Source organism: Styela clava, chromosome 4, assembly GCF_964204865.1.
Source record: "Styela clava chromosome 4, kaStyClav1.hap1.2, whole genome shotgun sequence".
Taxonomy (NCBI): Eukaryota; Metazoa; Chordata; class Ascidiacea; order Stolidobranchia; family Styelidae; genus Styela; species Styela clava.
In genome coordinates this window covers 22,062,650-22,079,976 of record NC_135253.1, presented here as the reverse complement: position 1 = coordinate 22,079,976, position 17,327 = coordinate 22,062,650, and the positions used below count along the sequence as shown (strand labels likewise).

Below are 17,327 nucleotides of genomic sequence, written 5' to 3'. Positions count from 1 at the left end.
TTAGTCAAATGTTCAAACCAATATGTAAACGAGTTCATAAGCGAGAACTCTCTAAAACACTCCTGAAAATAAGCGGCAAAATTTTTCCAATGGTGAAGTATAGGAAATTTTTCGGGGTCAATGGTCAGGGAAACGTCCATTGAATTGATATGCAGCAGGACTCTTTTTTCACATAGAATAGTCATCTTCATTTTGGCTTAGGGTTGCCAACCGTCCTTTATTTCAAAGGACAATCCTATCAAGCTTTTCGGTCCTTGTCCTTTTTAGCATTTAGAAAATATGCTAATTGTCCTTTATTCTTTCCAACGTCGTTTTGCCCGATAGTTATAGTACTGTGTTCGATATTGTTTCGTTCTTAAAAAATTGCCTCCGTTTATGTATTTGCAAGCTTTTGATTATTCTGTTCGATTTCGCTTTGGTTCAGATCAAATAGCCAAAGAAATAACAATTTTATTAACATTGTTTGGGTCAATGTTAAATAAACATTGAATAAATAAACACATGAAAATTGTTTTAGTATATATTTTTAGCTTGTATCTAATTTTTATTTCATTGTATTATATCTTTCTTTCCTGCAAGTTACAAAATAAATGATGACGGTAATCTATGTCCTTTATTGAAACTTTTCATAGTTGCCAACTTTATTCTGGCTGCAGCATCCCTGCAATATATTTTCAACTAAGCAGGTCATGCCGAACAGGGAACCAATAGCGTTCCGCGGAGCCAGACTTTAATTTTTCAAAAATCAAAATTTCGGCTGAATTACATATTTTGGTTGGACGTAGTGTCGTGTTTAACTCAAAGCTAAGACAATCAAAATGATAAAGCACTGTGGATGTAATTGCCATCCTGATTGAATTGTCTTATCAAGCATTAATGTAACTGTGGCCTTAACGCAAGCGTTTCTGTGGAACATAGTATCCTTGCAAACGTATCCATCAGCACAAATTGGTAACTCTGTTTGAATAGTTGAATCGGTAATTATGTATCGCAGAAATCCAGACTATGGGTCGCGGTGTTTCCGTAGTGTAGTGGTTATCACGTTCGCCTAACACGCGAAAGGTCCCCGGTTCGAGCCCGGGCGGAAACAAACCCTTTGTTTTGCTTGGTCAGAATTGTTTCGTATCGGCAACCGTTTTATTTTAAATCGAACCAGTTGCATAACGGAGAACAAATTCAAATACATGTATTTCTGTAACGTTTCGTCTTTCCAAAGTCGGACTTCTTCAGAAAAGCATAATTCACTTTCGCAAAAAAAATACATTTGTGTTAACAACTTGATGTGCAACACGATTCTTGAATAACTTAGAATAGTATACTTTGGCTGCAGGACCCTTTCATTATACGTGCACGGACACCAGCACAAATTAGTCACTTTGTTTTGACTGAGACTTCATTAATTATGTATTGAAAAAATCTAGCGTGAGGTGTCCGCCATCTTGGTTCACATACTACAGGAGTACCAAAAATTCTACCTATTGCAACATTTTCCATGAAATATTTCGCCCAAAATTCTATTTTTGTTAAGATTGCTCGAATTGTCATATCACCTCTTACCCATCTAAATAAACGACTAACGGTAAAAATATTAGTAGTCCAGAGGTGCTAGGAAAGCTATTTATTATAAAAATATTCGTGATTGCAAACTACAATAGAAAAATAAAACGTAAAATACTCTGATATTTAATCTCCATAAATAAACTTCCAAACGACACGACAATGTACAGTCATTATAATATCAGCGGTTTATTGCGTATGTTGGCATCCAGTGATTTCCCTATCGCCCTATTCGGGGGTCACGTAAAAAATTGTATTACTCAATATGAATCCACCAACACCACCACCCTGATTCCTAGGATTTATTCATTTTATCCCTCATTCAATAATGTTTATTCTAACCTGTAATTAGGGCTGGGCATTTCGAATCGAATATTCGAATCGAATCGAATAGTAAATTATTCGAATCGGTTAAGAGCAAATTTTCGAATCGCCGCCATCTTGTTTTACTGTTTCCGCCAATGGTCGAAGTAAATTTCTCAATTTTTTTTTATTGAAGCCATATTTTTTCAACACAATTCTGACATATGACTCTATTCTGTACTGAGGTATTGATGAAAACGTGTTTTTTTTATTGTCAGTGATGTATTCTATGTTTTCAGTAATTTATGTGTCTGAAGGACCTAAAATGATAGGAAAGTTACATACAATTTCATACCTTCCAAGTATTCGAGATTCGATTCGATTCGGAAAAATTATTCGATTCGATTCTGAAATCATCAGGTATTCGAAAATGCCCAGCCCTACCTGTAACAGCGCTGTAGGTGTCGCTGCTTGCGGACCTTCTTAGGTCCCTCGCGACTCGGGTCACGCAAAAAACATAATTAGTACTGTAATTTATTCATTGTGTCATTTTTTGTTTGAAGTTGTTTTTGTGGGGACAAAATAAACGATTGATTGATTGATTGATTGAATATCCAGTAAGTGTCTCATATTCCGGCGAAAATGATCAGTCAATCACATAACACATTTTTATAAGTTACAAATAGTTTTATCGCTAATTCCAAAATATATACCATTCCCTAAATTTAGCCCCCCCCCCCCTAGAATCCAGCTTAGAGTCAGACCAAAATTTCAGGTACACATACTACGGGAGTCACTTGGCTAGTCGCCGAACTCATAATAGAACTAAAATAGTGGGAATTGTAATAAAATTAGGCCCTAACCCTAACATGGTACACTTATTACGTTCCGGTGTCCACCATTTGGTTTCACATACTACGGGAGCGCCGAAAAAAAGGATTAAATACTTTGATTTGTAAATGGAACATAAACCCGTAAAGTGATATGGTCGCGATGCACCAGTGGTTCGTTGTTTATTACAGAGTAAAGAGTAAGGCTGGGTATTCGAATACCTGATGATTTCAAAAGCGAATCGAATATTTTTTTCGAATTAAATCTCTAATACTTGGGAGATTGGATGCGACTTTTCTATTTATTAATTTGTCTTGTCAATAAATGAATTACTGAAAACATGGAATACATCACTCAGACAGATTGCTGAGCGTTCACACACAATAAGAAACACGTTTTACCAATAACTCACTACATAAATTGGTCATATGTTCAAATCGCGATTAAAAAATGGCGCTTCCGAAGTATGTGCACCAAGATGGCGCACAACCTGAGCCCTAACCTGGTACACATACTATGCTCAGGTTGTGCGCCATCTTGGTGCACATACTTCTGGTTTCAATAAAAAAAATTGGGGGATTCACCTCGAACATTGGCGAAAAAAATATGGCGGCGATTCCAAATTTTGCTCTGAATCGAATAATTTACTATTCGATTCGAATTGCCCAGCCTTAGTAAAAGGTGAACATCTTGAGTTTGAACTCAACTAAGGTACAGAGCTCTGAGTAATTGCAAGAATTACTTTAAGAACCTAGGCTCTAGTGCAGTCCAGCCCCAAACGGGGGGGGGGGGGCATTTTTTTGAGGAGACCTGAAGTCCATTAAAAATAAAATTATTTGTTAGATTTGATCTCGACCGTCTTATTTTGAATATTCACATTACTTTTTTCAACTTGTTTTTTGAATAAAATATACTTCGCCTTACTATCAGTTATTTGTAGATTATTGTAAGCTTGTTATTTTTGAGGTGGGACGCGAGACTTGACAAAATTTTAAAAGGGACTCGACCTAAAGAGTCTGAGAACCACTGCCCGGTGAGTTGTTCAGCTTTCAACCTTGGGTACTACAAATTTTAAATCAATTAGTCCATTGTTTGCGGAGAAAAATGTGTTCTCAAGAACATTTTTTTTTCAAAGTGATGTACATGTAATGGTGCTCCCGTAGTATGTGTACCAAGACGGCGCACAACTTGAACATAGTATGTGCACCAGGTTAGGGTTATCAGGTTGTGCGCCATCTTGATGCACATACCACAGAAGCGCATGTAATACACTTCATGTCCAGTAACAAGATAGAAAAAAAACGACAATAATAATGAAAATATATATTGTGCAAAAGTAGAAAAATACTTTCTATAACAAACTAATTATATTTAAAACTACTTTTCCACGCTTCAGTGCACTTCATACGAACAAAGATATACGCTTCAATGCACATCGCACGAGAAAAAATTCTGCCATCTTCTCATGGGTAAACGTATGTCTGTAAATATATAAAACTTAGGTTAATAGACAATTATTTTGGAACCGTAAATAGCCTCACCCAAGGTGTAATAAATTTGGCAGGCCATGTGAAACTAGGAAAATTTTAGTATTTCATAATATATTAACACCTTAAGTATCAGTGCGGGCTTTGGTCGGAGTGAAGAAAAACGAAGTAAAATCACTCCGGGAACGTTTTGTCTAATCTTATACCCGGCATGGACTGGTAACCAGATATGAGCCATCTTATATCGTCATATTATTTCACCGTTTTATCGGCTCTCCTCTCCCCGAATTAGATATTAAATTCATATCTTCTATCTATCTTCTCTTCCTCAGTGGGTGATTATTCAAAGCTTTGCTCGGAGTGTTGCCATATATAATTTATATAACTAATATTATAACCGATAACAGCAGACAAAAGCCATATTATATCGTCATATTACTTCACCGTCTTATCGAGTTTCCTCACCGACGAAATGATTATTAGTATTATCTTTCTAATACTTATACGTTCTTTGGCCCGACCCACAGCGGTAAGAATTGAAAATGTCGCCCAATTTCATAATAATAACAATTGTAAGTTTATATGAATTTCATTGTATGATAAATGAGAACTACAAGCACAATAGGAACTATTTAAAAAACAAAGACAAAGAAAAGAAATTTTTCGGACGAATTTTTGTCACCCTGTGTATGGCAGGTAACCCAGCAAGTGGTCCAATATACAGGAGTTTTAGGCCCTCCAGAAGTATGTATATCAATATGGAGGTAACTCATTTGGTTCGCCTACTCTCATAGTCACCGAACTCGTTATAGAACTAAAATAAGGAATATCGGAATACAATTAGGGCCTAACCCCAACCTGGTACCCATACTACGGGAGTACCAAATTTTGACCTTGATTACCGATAAAAAAAATCGGAAATTTCGTCCCCTAGGAATTCCTAATGTTGACGCTTATTCCACAGTAATTTTTAAATTTCCATTAAATGGACTTACCCCACACGGTGGCGCTGTCAAGTAGTGGTGATTACAAGCTTGAAGATCAACATCAAAAACTACTCCGGGTGTCTTGCAAGTCACTTTATATGCTTCGAACTCATTATAGGCACACCTGTAAATTAAAGATCACCATTAGATTGTATAAGTAAGTAAGTAATTGGAAAATTTAAGTGTGTTCGATTTATTTTAGGTCACCATGTATAAAAAGATATTAGGATACAATATAATTTACATATTCATCCCGATAATTCGGCTTAAACATATGGCGGCCTCCCGCCCGGTTTACATTCTATTAGGGCTGGGCATTTCAAATCGAATATTCGAATCGAATCGAATAGTAAATTATTCGAATCGGTTCAGAGCTAATTTTCGAATCGCCGCCATCTTGTTTTCATCTTTGCGCTAATGGTCGAGATGAATTCCCCATTTTTTTTTTCATTAGAGTCATATTTATTCAACGAAATTCTAACATATGACTATTTTCTGTAGTGAGTTATTGATAAAACGTGTTTGTTATTCTGTGTGAACGCTCAGTAATCTATCTGGGTGATTTATTCTCTGTCTTTAGTAATTCATTTGTTGAGAGGATCAATTACTGTAATAAAGTCGCTTAAAATTATATATTTTCAAGTATTCGAGATTCGATTCGATTCGAAAAAATTATTCGATTCGATTCTGAAATCACAAGGTATTCGAAAATGCCCAGCCCTACATTCTATGTCGGGTATGGGATTAGTTAGTTATTTGTTTTCGGAGGCATGGACTTGATGGTGAAGGTTAATTCATCTGCGTATTATTAGTTGTTACATACCAGTAGTATTCCTTGCACGTGTAAGGGCTGCTGTAGCGAGTCTGTTCAGTAAGGTTGTATCCCGCGCAGTCGAACTCTGAAGATATATATTGATTTACTGATAATGTTGAAAGCCAGAGTAAAAAACAGTAGATTCCAAACTCTAAAAGTTCAACTTTTCTTAAATTATATATTTGAACCTTGGGTGTCGCTGCTTGATAACCAGCTTTGGTTTCTCGCGACTTCCCTTCCCCAGTAGAAATGTTTAATTATCATTTTCTCGGAATTTGTGTTCTATTGTTGTTAAATTTACTGGTTCGAAAAAAAAACTTGACTTGATTTATAGCAAGCTGCGATGGCCTAGCACAGGGTGGTCCGAGGCTGTCCGCTTCGCGGGCCACAAAATTATTTTTGCATTGTTCGCGGGCCACAATAGTGGCACTATTATGTTAACAGTACAATACAAAACAAACACTTTCATTGTGCATACATACACATTGATCATTATTTGTCATATATCGTGCTAAAACAAGCAAAAACCACCGGAAAACTCGATGATATTTTTATTGTTAGCACATTTTTCCGACCAAAAAATAGAAAGTTTAGATTAGCCAAGCACATCATTCAACTTCGATAGTCATAACACTAGTGAATTCAGTAACATTAGTAATGCAACAATATGTCAAAAGATTTTTCTGGTTATTTTTACGACAAAACAACATCAAATGTTTTTTTTATTGCCTTTCAGCATGTGCGACGCGGGCAACAGATATTGAGGCTGCGGGCCACATGTGGCCTAGTTCACGTTAAAAATGCTATGGTGACAGCAAAGTTACGTGAATCGTCATGTTTTTTCACCGAAGAAATCCTAATTCCGGATTGTTACTCACTCTCCAGCATTATTAATGATAAAATTCGGCATTGGTATGCGAGCGTGGCTTTATTTGATCCTATTTATTGTCTCGAAATTTGTGTTTTAAACTAGTTTTAATAATTGTGCTTTGAATAAATAAATGTAATATAATAAAAAAGCACGATTGACTTACTTAGGCCCGCCACTGCATTTTGAATGTTGAATGTGGCCCGATACCAAAAATAATTGCCCAGCCCTGATATAGAGTGTAGACATTGTTTGAGGAACATTAGGAAATCACGTTAATTATGTGACCGTCAATTTAAATGATAGGATATTTAGCGGCGTGGCAAACAGTGAGTCCGGTCCAGATTGGCTGGTTGGCGTTACCCTAGTTCAAGGGTTCAACCTGTGGGCCAAATACGGGCCACAAGAAAAAATTGTGCAGCCCGCGGAGAAGTGCAATTTTTGAATGGTGTTCGACCCGCGAAACGAGTTTTAAATATAGCTAAATCTCGAAGTTGCGCTTTACGTTGCAAAGCCTATACATGAGTCCTGTATACCCCCTGTATATTATTACACCCCTGTCATAATTAAATGTAGTCGAAGGCTACAGTGGAAAGCTGACAAACTAATTTCGAATACTCCAGTACCGCAGCACTGTATTTCTGTAGCCTGAGGCAATAAACTAGGAGGGACGCTTACCAGCCAATTTAGACAGTTGTTTGCCATGCGCTAACTATCCTAACCCTAACACTCTAGAAATTAATTTGTTGAGATTGCGATTAAATTTGGTTTTGGCACGAGGCCCATTGTTTTCTACGTTTGCTTTTGTAACACTGTAAATAGTGTTCATAAAATGTAACTTTTTACGTTACACTTACATGACCCGCCAGTCTAGGTGGAGTCAGGCATGTTTACTTATTGATATTGGAGTCGAGAATCAAAGTTATCGGTTTCGGAAACCGGAGCTGAGAGACAAATTTCGAATACTTTTGATTGACGATTTTAACTTTCAATGATGACAATCGATGCCTCAAAAAACGAAACAGAGTACTCACCGTATTTTGTTACTTTAGGAAAAGTCCCCTCGAAATCTGGAAAATATTGAAAAGGAAATCGTTATTGCAAAGTAAAAGGAAGGAAGGATGACTGCTCGCACAACTAGGATACGGCGTTTTCTTCAAGCCTTCGCTGTATATGACAGTCACTGAAATGAAAGAAGCTGCAATTTGCGTAAAGAAAGAAATCTTTATAATACATTAGGTCTGTGTTTCCCAACGTTAATTGGCCGGGGCCCAAAATCAGGAGCGCAAGGATATTCGTGGGTCGGGATAGGAAAGCGCCGCAAAGGGCCGATTCTGGTACGCATAATTAAGATACTGATATAATTGAATTGTTACAATTATACACGTTAATAATTACGTAACAATTGGTGGTATGTAGGTAGAACGTGAAAAATTAAAAAACATGAAGTGGTAAAGTATTTCACTCAAGTACGGCGGTCAATTGGCCCATGGCCCCGGTTTGGGTGCCACTGCTCTCACAAAGCGGTGGGGGGGCCACGGGCTCCCGTCTGTAAATTGATGATATAAAAGATTGCATTCTAATTGAACACTACTTAATAATATAGCTGTTAATACTTACCAGGGTCGGGTGTCTGGCTCGTCGTATATCCAATAATGTTGGCCAGTAAAAGTACAGTCATCGATTTAAGAAGGATTGCCAGCATATTTATTTAATTTTTTAACAGTATTAAACTTTAAAACGAACAAAAAACTTTTTTTCACAACAATGTTCGATTCAGACTTGACCTGCAAATTTTTTGACTGTACTTCGTCGCATCTGGGAGTCAAGAAATCGTGTCGTAAAAAAAATGGCAATTCGGAAGAATGTGAACCAAGATAGCGCACAACCTGAACATAGTATGTGTACCAGGTTAGGGTTCAGGTTGTGCGCCATATTGATGCACATACCTCCGGAACACCCAACCTGAACCCTAACATGGTACACATACTTTGTTCAGGTTGTGTGCCATCTTGATACACATACTTCGGGAGCACCAGAAAATCCTATCCTTACAACTCGGAACAAAATAAGTCATAGATAAAAAGTTAAACCACGGGGGCAACTTACTGAGATAAGCTACTTAGCCGGAGCCTAAAAAACTCAATATGAAAAACTATTAATAAAAACATTTTTTTCACGACAGCTAGTCCAACGGCTAGGCTAACGTTTATATAATGATAAGAAGCACAATGTAACAATCTGGGTCATTATGACGTTTTTTTTATCGATATTTCCAACGAAAATTTATATTCATAAAACTGCAGTCGTGGGCCAGATGAAACATTTCGGTGAACGGGATTACGCGCGCCGTAATTGCTTACCCACATGATAAACAAAGGCGCCAGCTCATCCGTACATCGCCTAAAACTGAACAAATCCTAAAACTGATTAACTATCTCAATACCCAACCCAATATTCGCCCGACTGTATAACACCTTATCGGCTTTCCACTCCCTGGATAAAAATAAAATCTACTCATTCAATCCACGGGCTTTATGTGGGGAAATATAAAAAGAAAAATGGCCTATAATCTGACAAGCTGTTCCCATACCCAACTTAGTTAGAGGGCGACGATCTCGCTACGTCTTATCGCCTTTACTCCCCGAAATAAAATGGAAATTAGACTGGCCTAGTGGTCCTCAATCTTTTTTGTCGTGGACCATTTTTGCACAATAATTCCACAACAATTCCATGGCCCATTTACTTTTTAATGCCGGAATAGAACTACAAGAAAAGCAAACTATTCTTCCCGCAGCATAGGCACTTTCATTTTAATAATAATAATACAAATTACCAATCTGCAGCAAACAACAACAGTATCATTTATTGTTACTCTAATCAAAATTTAACCACAGTGACACAAATGAAACTAAATTTTTGAATAACCCGCGCAATTATCTATAACATGGGTCGGCAATCTTTTGTCTCTCGCGGGCCAAAATTGACGTTGCACGTCATTGGCGGGCCGCACATATTTTTATAAAGTTAAAAACCGAACGGATGACCCATGATTCAAATTTTCCACACCGATCAGAAGTTACATGTTAATAAGCAGCGCGCGAAGACTGACCATTTGAATATTTTCTGCGCCATTGAACCCTTTGCACTTAGCATCGACTTTTCTGCGTTTTGTTGCCATTTGTCTGATTATAATCTAATTTTATGCTCATTAAACGAGTAATTGTGAATTATATACTTGTTACGTTACAATATAATTTAGTGTTTCAAAATAAATTCTGTTACGTAAGGAATATAATCGTCAAAACAGCTGTTTTGTTACCTTTAACTCAGTGAAGCTTCGCGGGCCGGATTACATTGTTCCACCAACCGGATCCGGCCCGCGGGCCGTAGGTTGCCGACCTCTGATCTATAAGTTCCTGGCCCACCTGAAAAAGTCTCTGTGGCCCACTAGTGAGTCATGGCCTACTGGCTGAGAACCAGTCAACTACACAGAGTCGCAAGCTTAGGTGTATTCCGCATTACTTTCAGTTTAGCATTTCAGTTTAGGCAAACAATCTGAATTATTACGCAACAAGACATTTAACTCGAGTAGCAACTCATTAACTTTTGTGTCTAGAACCAAACTTAAGAAATTACCTGTGGCCACACATGAAATAAACATAACATAACTATCTTATATGGCAAATGAGTTGGCCGAGACTGTGTCGAGATTAAATTAGTTTTCAGGTTGACTATTTAAATATTTGTGTAAAATGATAATACCTCTTCTAAATCAATAAATTTCGAGTAAATCTAACCGACCCCACGCAAGGCAAGCGCGATGAGACAAAAGATCATTGTTTAAATATATGAGCCATGGAGGTCATAGGTCGCATAAAATTTATTTCCGGGTGTCTTAAAAGTGTTTCCGCGATTTTTTTGTACTACGTGTCTATACCTTTTTCGCTCCAAACAAAGCTCTGCATAATCAGCAATAAAATGAGTAGGTAATGGCGTATCGGAAAGAATCCGGTCCCATTATCGACCGGATATATCCCATTATCATTATCAAGTCGGTCGAGGCTGCATGTGCGGAGCCTTGTTCTGAGTGTAAAAAATAGTAGAAAATTGCCCACTGATGATGTAATACATTTACCTAGGCGTGCTTAAAAAAAATCGTGGCCAAAGACTTCCAAGTTGATAAAAATGTTCACTCGAATTCAAAATTGTCAGGAACGTGAAACACTCAAAGTCACGAAACAAACACTCGTTTTCAACGACCTATGCTGTTGACACTCTTCATATATTTATCTTGTCACGTACAAGTACTTGATTTTGCGGGTTTTTGCTCGTGTCACACAACCTGTGGTTTACCTGTTTGAAATTAAATTAGCGATAGCTTCACAGACGACTCCAAACTGCAGGTCACTAGAATGCTGAATATACAATTATTGGCGTTAAAATTTCTGGCAAAATACGACCAGTTCTACTCCTAAATGCATCCAAATCTTTAATTCCCCCACCACGCGAAAATGGAATGTTGCGTCAAAATTTGCAATCCGAATCTTTAATTTTCTCTCTTTCTTGTTGTACTAAAATTACACCCCGCAAAAATATAATTTTACAATTACATTTCAACTACTTACAGCAGCGATCTCCAACTCAAAACATGTCGCTGGCCATTTTCTGAAATTTATTGACCAATAAATTAGGTACAAAAATGGGTATCTGAATCGACTGAGTGTATTGTGTTAAAATTACACTTAAATCTTTCAGCAAACGAGACGTGAAACTATTCATTTACTTGGGCTGGATATTTGCATTCGATGTTTGGCGTTATGTTTTTGCGTTGGTTGCTAGTCTTAAGACAGCATGCAAATACTCGTCCGTTAGTCGTGTGCGGAGGGCTGACTTGCTAACTTTCATAGTTGAAAAAAACCGCTTGCAAACTTAAATATTGCCAAACGTCGCAGGTATGCAACGTGAATAGGCAATTGGCTTTGCAAACATTTTCTTTGGGCACAATGAACTGAATGAAACTCGTTTATTTCGTCACAAGAAACATGCGAAATGAAATTGTTGTATTTAACAATAGAATAACACATGAACGTGGTAAAGTGGAATAACAGGGGGGAAATTTTTGCTTCACTTTTTACAGTTTGTCGGACCGGACTTTTGATGATAAATGACACGATAAAACTTACTAATAGTTAACATCGTATTTTTTTGTGGAAGAATTTTAACTATGACGTGGGCCACAAAAAAAGGCCTGGCTGGCCGCATGTTGGAGATCCCTGACACAGCAATAATCAGCGAAGTTTACAAATCTTCAATTTCCCCCTTTCCTTACTGTTCTAATATTATAACCAACAAAAATATATTGTTAAAATTACATTTCAACTACTTACCTACAGCTAAAATCATCAAAATTTGTCATCCAAATTTTCATTTTTTTTATTTTTATCGTTTTAAAATTGCACTACACAAAAATGTAATGTTACAATTTATACCAAAGGGAACACTGATTTATTTCGTAAATTGTACAAAATTATTTGATTATTCTAAACTTGACTTGATTTATATTTGATCCATCTTTTCCTGGCCATTGGAATTGATACGCCGCCTCTGTCTTGTGTCCGTACCAACGAAGATGCCCTTGCTGCACAAAAAAAAAACGAGAATATCGTTCAGAGACCGAAGACTTATCGATCGAAAGTTAGGGGATCCCGAAAACAACGCTCTTACTCCATAATTACACCTTGTGTCCCATCACTAATCAATTAATAACTCGCTAATTATACGAAATAATTCGCCCAAAATCAATAGGCTTCTGGTCCGTCCGATATGATGAATACACATGCAAAATTTGGAGCAGATTTAACCACGCCTTTGTGAGATATCGCGAATATCTAACAGACAAACAGACAGACAAACAGACAAATACCTATCAACATACTTACCGATTAGAATCGATAATTAATAATATATATGAAGCTGAGTATTTTCAAATATCTGATGATTTCAGAATCGAATCGAATATTTCTTCGAATCGGTAACCAGGTAAATATAAGATTTTAATATTTATCCTAGGAGAGAAGAAAGCCGATTGGACAAGGGACCTCCCGAAGTATGCGCACCAAGATGGCGCACAACCTGAACTCAGGTCGTGTACCAGGTTAGGGTTCAGGTTGTGCGACATCTTGGTGCGCATACTTCAGGAGTACCCTTTTTTTATCATATGACGAACTACGGCCTATCGTCCGCTTACTAGTCCATGTCGGTTATGGGCTTAGTTAGCCAGTTATTTGTTTTAGATGTATTGACTGTGAAAGTACATGCCTGATCGTGAAATATTGATCATTTCATTATAGCCAACAAGCCGCCTATAGGTAGCAAGGTACCGCTTTTATACTGTGTCCATTCCAACAAGGCATCGCAAACCACTTGGTTTGATTTCCATACACATTCACGCGCAAGCATCAAAAAATATTTGCTACTACAGAGTGGTCGCTAGAAAAGCAGAAAATTTGAAGGTCAAATGAGATCACGAATAAAATGCGTGCTTACTCATTACTTATCGATTTTAATCGGTAAGTATGTTGATAGGTATTAGTCTGTATGTCTGTCTGTCTGTTAGATGCACGCGATATCTCACGAGATTGAATCTGCTCCAGATTTTGCATGTGCATCATATCTCGGACCTGAAGCCCATTGATTTTGGGCGAATTATGTCGTATAATTAGCGAGTTATTGATTAATTAGTGATGGGACACAAGGTGTCACTATGGAGTAAGAGCGGGATCCCCAAACTTTCGATCGATAAGTCTTCGGTCTCTGACCGATATTCTCGTTTCTTTTTCAATACGTTTTTATTTCTTCAAGGTTCTAGGTTGATTTAGGTTGAAACCTTTCAAGATTTATCCGATTTCTATTTTGACACTCACATCATGAGAAAACAACTCTGTAAAAGTTATTCTTTGTAAAAATGAATAGCCGTTCGACAAATTTTCTTTTTTCCTGGCGACCACCCATTTTAAAAGAAAAAGTCATAGATAACGGAACTCAACTGCATTAATTTTTTCACTCACCTTGCATGGGGCGTTCTTTATGGGCGGGAGCTTGGGTAATCCTGGTTGCTGGACTTTAGTCCAGTCATGTAGTGCGTGATGTCTATCCATATAATCTGTTCGCATTTGTGACGTATTGGTAACGTAAGAATGCAGAGAATCAGATGGCTGACGCGGCCCAATTGGCACCGATTTCAATAAATGTATGCCCTGTCAAAAAAAATCGTGAACACAGAGATTGAGGCGGAAAACTAAATCATCACAGATTCTTGGTAGAAGAGAAAGGCGTGTAAAACGTCTATTCAAGGAAGGACGAGGATTTTGGCACATGGGGCCAAAAAATTGCTCATGTAGACTGGCGGGCCATGTAAGTGTGACGTAAGATTTACATTTTATGAAGAATATTCACAGTGTTGAAAAATCAAAAATGTTAAACAATAAGACTCGTTTTAAAACTAAATTTATTCGCAATCTCAACAAATTTCTTGAGCTATTTTTATTTGAAATAATTTCATTTTAGTTTGGTTGTGGCAGCATCAGGCGGGCCAGATTGAATTACTCAACGGGCCGGATTTGGCCCGCGAGACGTAGTTTTCCCGCGTCAGGTCTATATTGAATATTTTTTTTTAAATAGACAAAGAAAACTTTAGTTTGATCAGAAATTCCCCCTAATGTATCATTTAAATATTTACGTTTACATATATATATATATATATATATATATAATTTACCATGATGTTCTTTAGTTCGCATTTCCTTTGCTGATAAACTTGATTGGTTAAAAAACTGGGCGTGTCTCCGAATGATGCTTGATGAACGGTCAAAGGGCATTTTCGCTCTGTTCGATGAAAAATCTGGAAAATATTTTTAGCTGAGTACAGGATTCAATGGAAAGATTTGCGGGCAAGCGTGACGGAACGGAGTGTTCCCATATTTCATGAAAAGTGTTCCCAGGAATTAAAATTGAACAACAAAATATTCGGCGGAATATCGAGTCCCATGGGACTCAGGAATAATTTAGAAAAACAAACGAGAGATTCTTAAACATATGGACACGAAAACCAAAACGAAGTATTAAGGAAACTAGAAACGAATGGACCTTTCCCCGACCATCGACTTCCTTGTTTAATTCGTGACATTGGCCAATCAGCAAGATGCAAAAAGTGAGGTAACAATGCTCCCTTTTCGCATACACTCAGACAGATTTCCTCGTTTTTGAACTCTATTCGTTAGTTTTCAGTTATGTTTCGGAAATTTAAATATAAATCAGATAATTCATTGATCACCCTGTCTTCTTAGGAGTTTTAATTTAATTGCAGTAATGAAAAATTAGTGTAGAAATAGCTAGCTAGAATGATAGACTAGGCTAAAATTCTTTACAGGTACTTTTAAAAAAACAGATTGTTGTATGCGATGAATCATAATGATAGTTTGACACTTATACCCCATTTTACAGGCGCCAACTCGCGAAACCACTCTTAAAATAAGCCCCTAAAATTTTGCAAATGGTAAAGTATATGGAAAAATTTTTGAGGGTCAAAGGTCGGGGAAATGTCCATCACATAGAGCCCACAGAATTTTTTGAAATAAATAAAAGTAATAGATTTCTAGTAAAAAATCAATCTTTAACTACTGCAAAGCGATTGGTCCAGTAGCAAAGCGGATTTTCCATAACAACAAGAACAAAAATACTACCTTCTTGTCAGTGAACCCCGACCCCTCGAATACCATTATGGGTTAGTAGCAGGGGCGCAGCCAGGGGTTAAAGGTCAGACCCAACTCCCCACATAGCAATTTTTCGTAGATTGAAACGCTATTTAGAACCCCATGACTTTAAAAACCACACGGACCTGCTAGCTGTTACGGTCTAACTTGGAAATTAGAAATTTTCAGAACCCCCCCCGTCCACTTTAAAAATTCTTGGCTATGCCAAGGGGCGTATTTTTATCTGCCAAGTTAGATCGAAAAGGCATGCGGGTCCGATCGAACGCTGGAATACCCGTCTTGGGGTCTAAAAAGCATTTGAAGCTACGGAAAATGGCCATCAATGATACAGAAAAATGATTTTATTTTTTTTTACTTTTCAAAAGGAGGGGGAGGGGGGTCGACCCGAAAAACCACCCTCTGGCTACACCACTGGCTATGTCCCTGGCGTAGTCTGATTCAGGTCCGATTTATCACTTACTTCAGAGGGTGGCAGTTGAAACCTTCGTTGTCTGCATATTATTTTCTTTGGCATGTTCAATTCAAACGTAGCATGATATGTTGTTGAATTTGGGATCTGAAAAACGTTTGTTCAATTTTTGAGACGCAGTCCTTACCACTTAATGGCAGCTCCTGCCACGAGTGTACCACGCCTTCTCCTGCCATGGTTTTATGGCGTTATTATCGGTATATTTACAAAGTCATGTACAATATTTTAGTTTATCATGCGTAATTATATCTACTTAAACCTAAACCTAACCCCAAATCCACCCAAACTGTATCCATAAGAAAAACGTTCCAACTTACCCAATATTCATCACCACCCGGGGCAGCCCTGCCATTACAGCGGACATGCCGTGGTTACGGCAGCAAAATTGGTGGTATTCGTTTTGCTGCCGTTACGACGGCAGCCTGCTGTTGGTTTGTGGCAGCTGAAAAGTCAGTCGCCGTGGGTTTGGTCATAGCGACCATGATTTGGAAATCCCACCATGGTTTTGCGGCAGTTCTAGACGCCACGAAATACTTGAAACTGCACTTGCAATTTTTGCTAACTTTCGCAAACTCAGACATTCCGGATACTGTAATTAATCACAGCTGGGATTTCACGCAAGTGTGCTAGAAGCAACATCGCAAACCCTCGATTAAAATAGAAATAGTATTGGCAGAAGAGTCTCGAGAGCTTTATATAGCTTGAAAAAAAGTCTTCAGCAGTTGACACTAGACTTGAAACAATCTAAGTTAACACTGTCAGGGAAACGGCCAGGAGGAAACGAATCTCACGAAGCTGTCTGTTACGGCTTTCTCTACCATCAAATCCATGCTTTCGAAAACAAATAACCGGTTAACCATACCCGACGTGAACTGGAAATGTAGGTAAAGTTGGGTGTACGGCATTAAAATTTGTTTTTCCCTTTTCAGGTCTCCAAGTACTGTTATCGCTATTTCACGAAGCCGCAATATAACCTGTACTGTGGCTCACCTTATCATATCCAAGTACGACGCTTGTCGTGGTTCCTGCCTTGGTGCTGATGATTGGTCGGTTCAGAGCCATGGCGGTTGATTATCTTTGAAAAAAATTGAGCAAAAATGAATCTAAATCTCAAATCGGAGGAATTTGGCCTAAAATTTTACTTTACATTATTTATAAGGCTTAATTATTGCGCCATAAATAAATTTATTATTACGAAATAATCAATTGTTGAGTAACAATGCTATTTTATTGTTTGT

General features: G+C 37.7%; 1 protein-coding gene, 1 long non-coding RNA gene and 1 other non-coding gene across 3 annotated transcripts; 1 reads left to right on the top strand and 2 right to left on the bottom strand.

The window, feature by feature from the left end:
* The first annotated feature begins 1,017 nt into the window (after positions 1–1,017).
* Trnav-aac (transfer RNA valine (anticodon AAC)) lies at positions 1,018–1,090 on the top strand. The gene has a single exon. It is a non-coding gene; the product is annotated as a tRNA-Val (tRNA).
* Positions 1,091–3,706: 2,616 nt separating this feature from the next.
* On the bottom strand, positions 3,707–6,114 carry LOC120326921 (uncharacterized). Its single transcript, XR_013475031.1, has 3 exons — positions 5,988–6,114; positions 5,174–5,288; positions 3,707–4,172 (listed from the first exon to the last, which is right to left on the bottom strand). It is a non-coding gene; the product is annotated as an uncharacterized LOC120326921 (long non-coding RNA).
* Positions 6,115–12,338: 6,224 nt separating this feature from the next.
* LOC120327156 (uncharacterized) lies at positions 12,339–17,238 on the bottom strand. The gene is made up of 5 exons (XM_039393582.2): positions 17,080–17,238; positions 16,081–16,176; positions 14,627–14,749; positions 13,917–14,105; positions 12,339–12,487 (listed from the first exon to the last, which is right to left on the bottom strand). Exons 1-5 carry the CDS (start codon positions 17,149–17,151, stop codon positions 12,377–12,379), a joined length of 591 nt encoding a protein of 196 aa, XP_039249516.1. The 5' UTR covers positions 17,152–17,238; the 3' UTR covers positions 12,339–12,376.
* Positions 17,239–17,327: the final 89 nt, after the last annotated feature.

Coding starts and splice junctions, on each gene's coding strand:
- LOC120327156 (XM_039393582.2), bottom strand. CDS start 17,151: ATGGCTCTGAACCGACCAATCATCAGCACCAAGGCAGGAACCACGACA. Junction 14,106..14,626: donor GCGAACTAAAGAACATCATG/GTAAATTATATA, acceptor TTTTTTTGACAG/GGCATACATTTATTGAAATC. Junction 12,488..13,916: donor TAAAGAACGCCCCATGCAAG/GTGAGTGAAAAA, acceptor TTTTTTGTGCAG/CAAGGGCATCTTCGTTGGTA.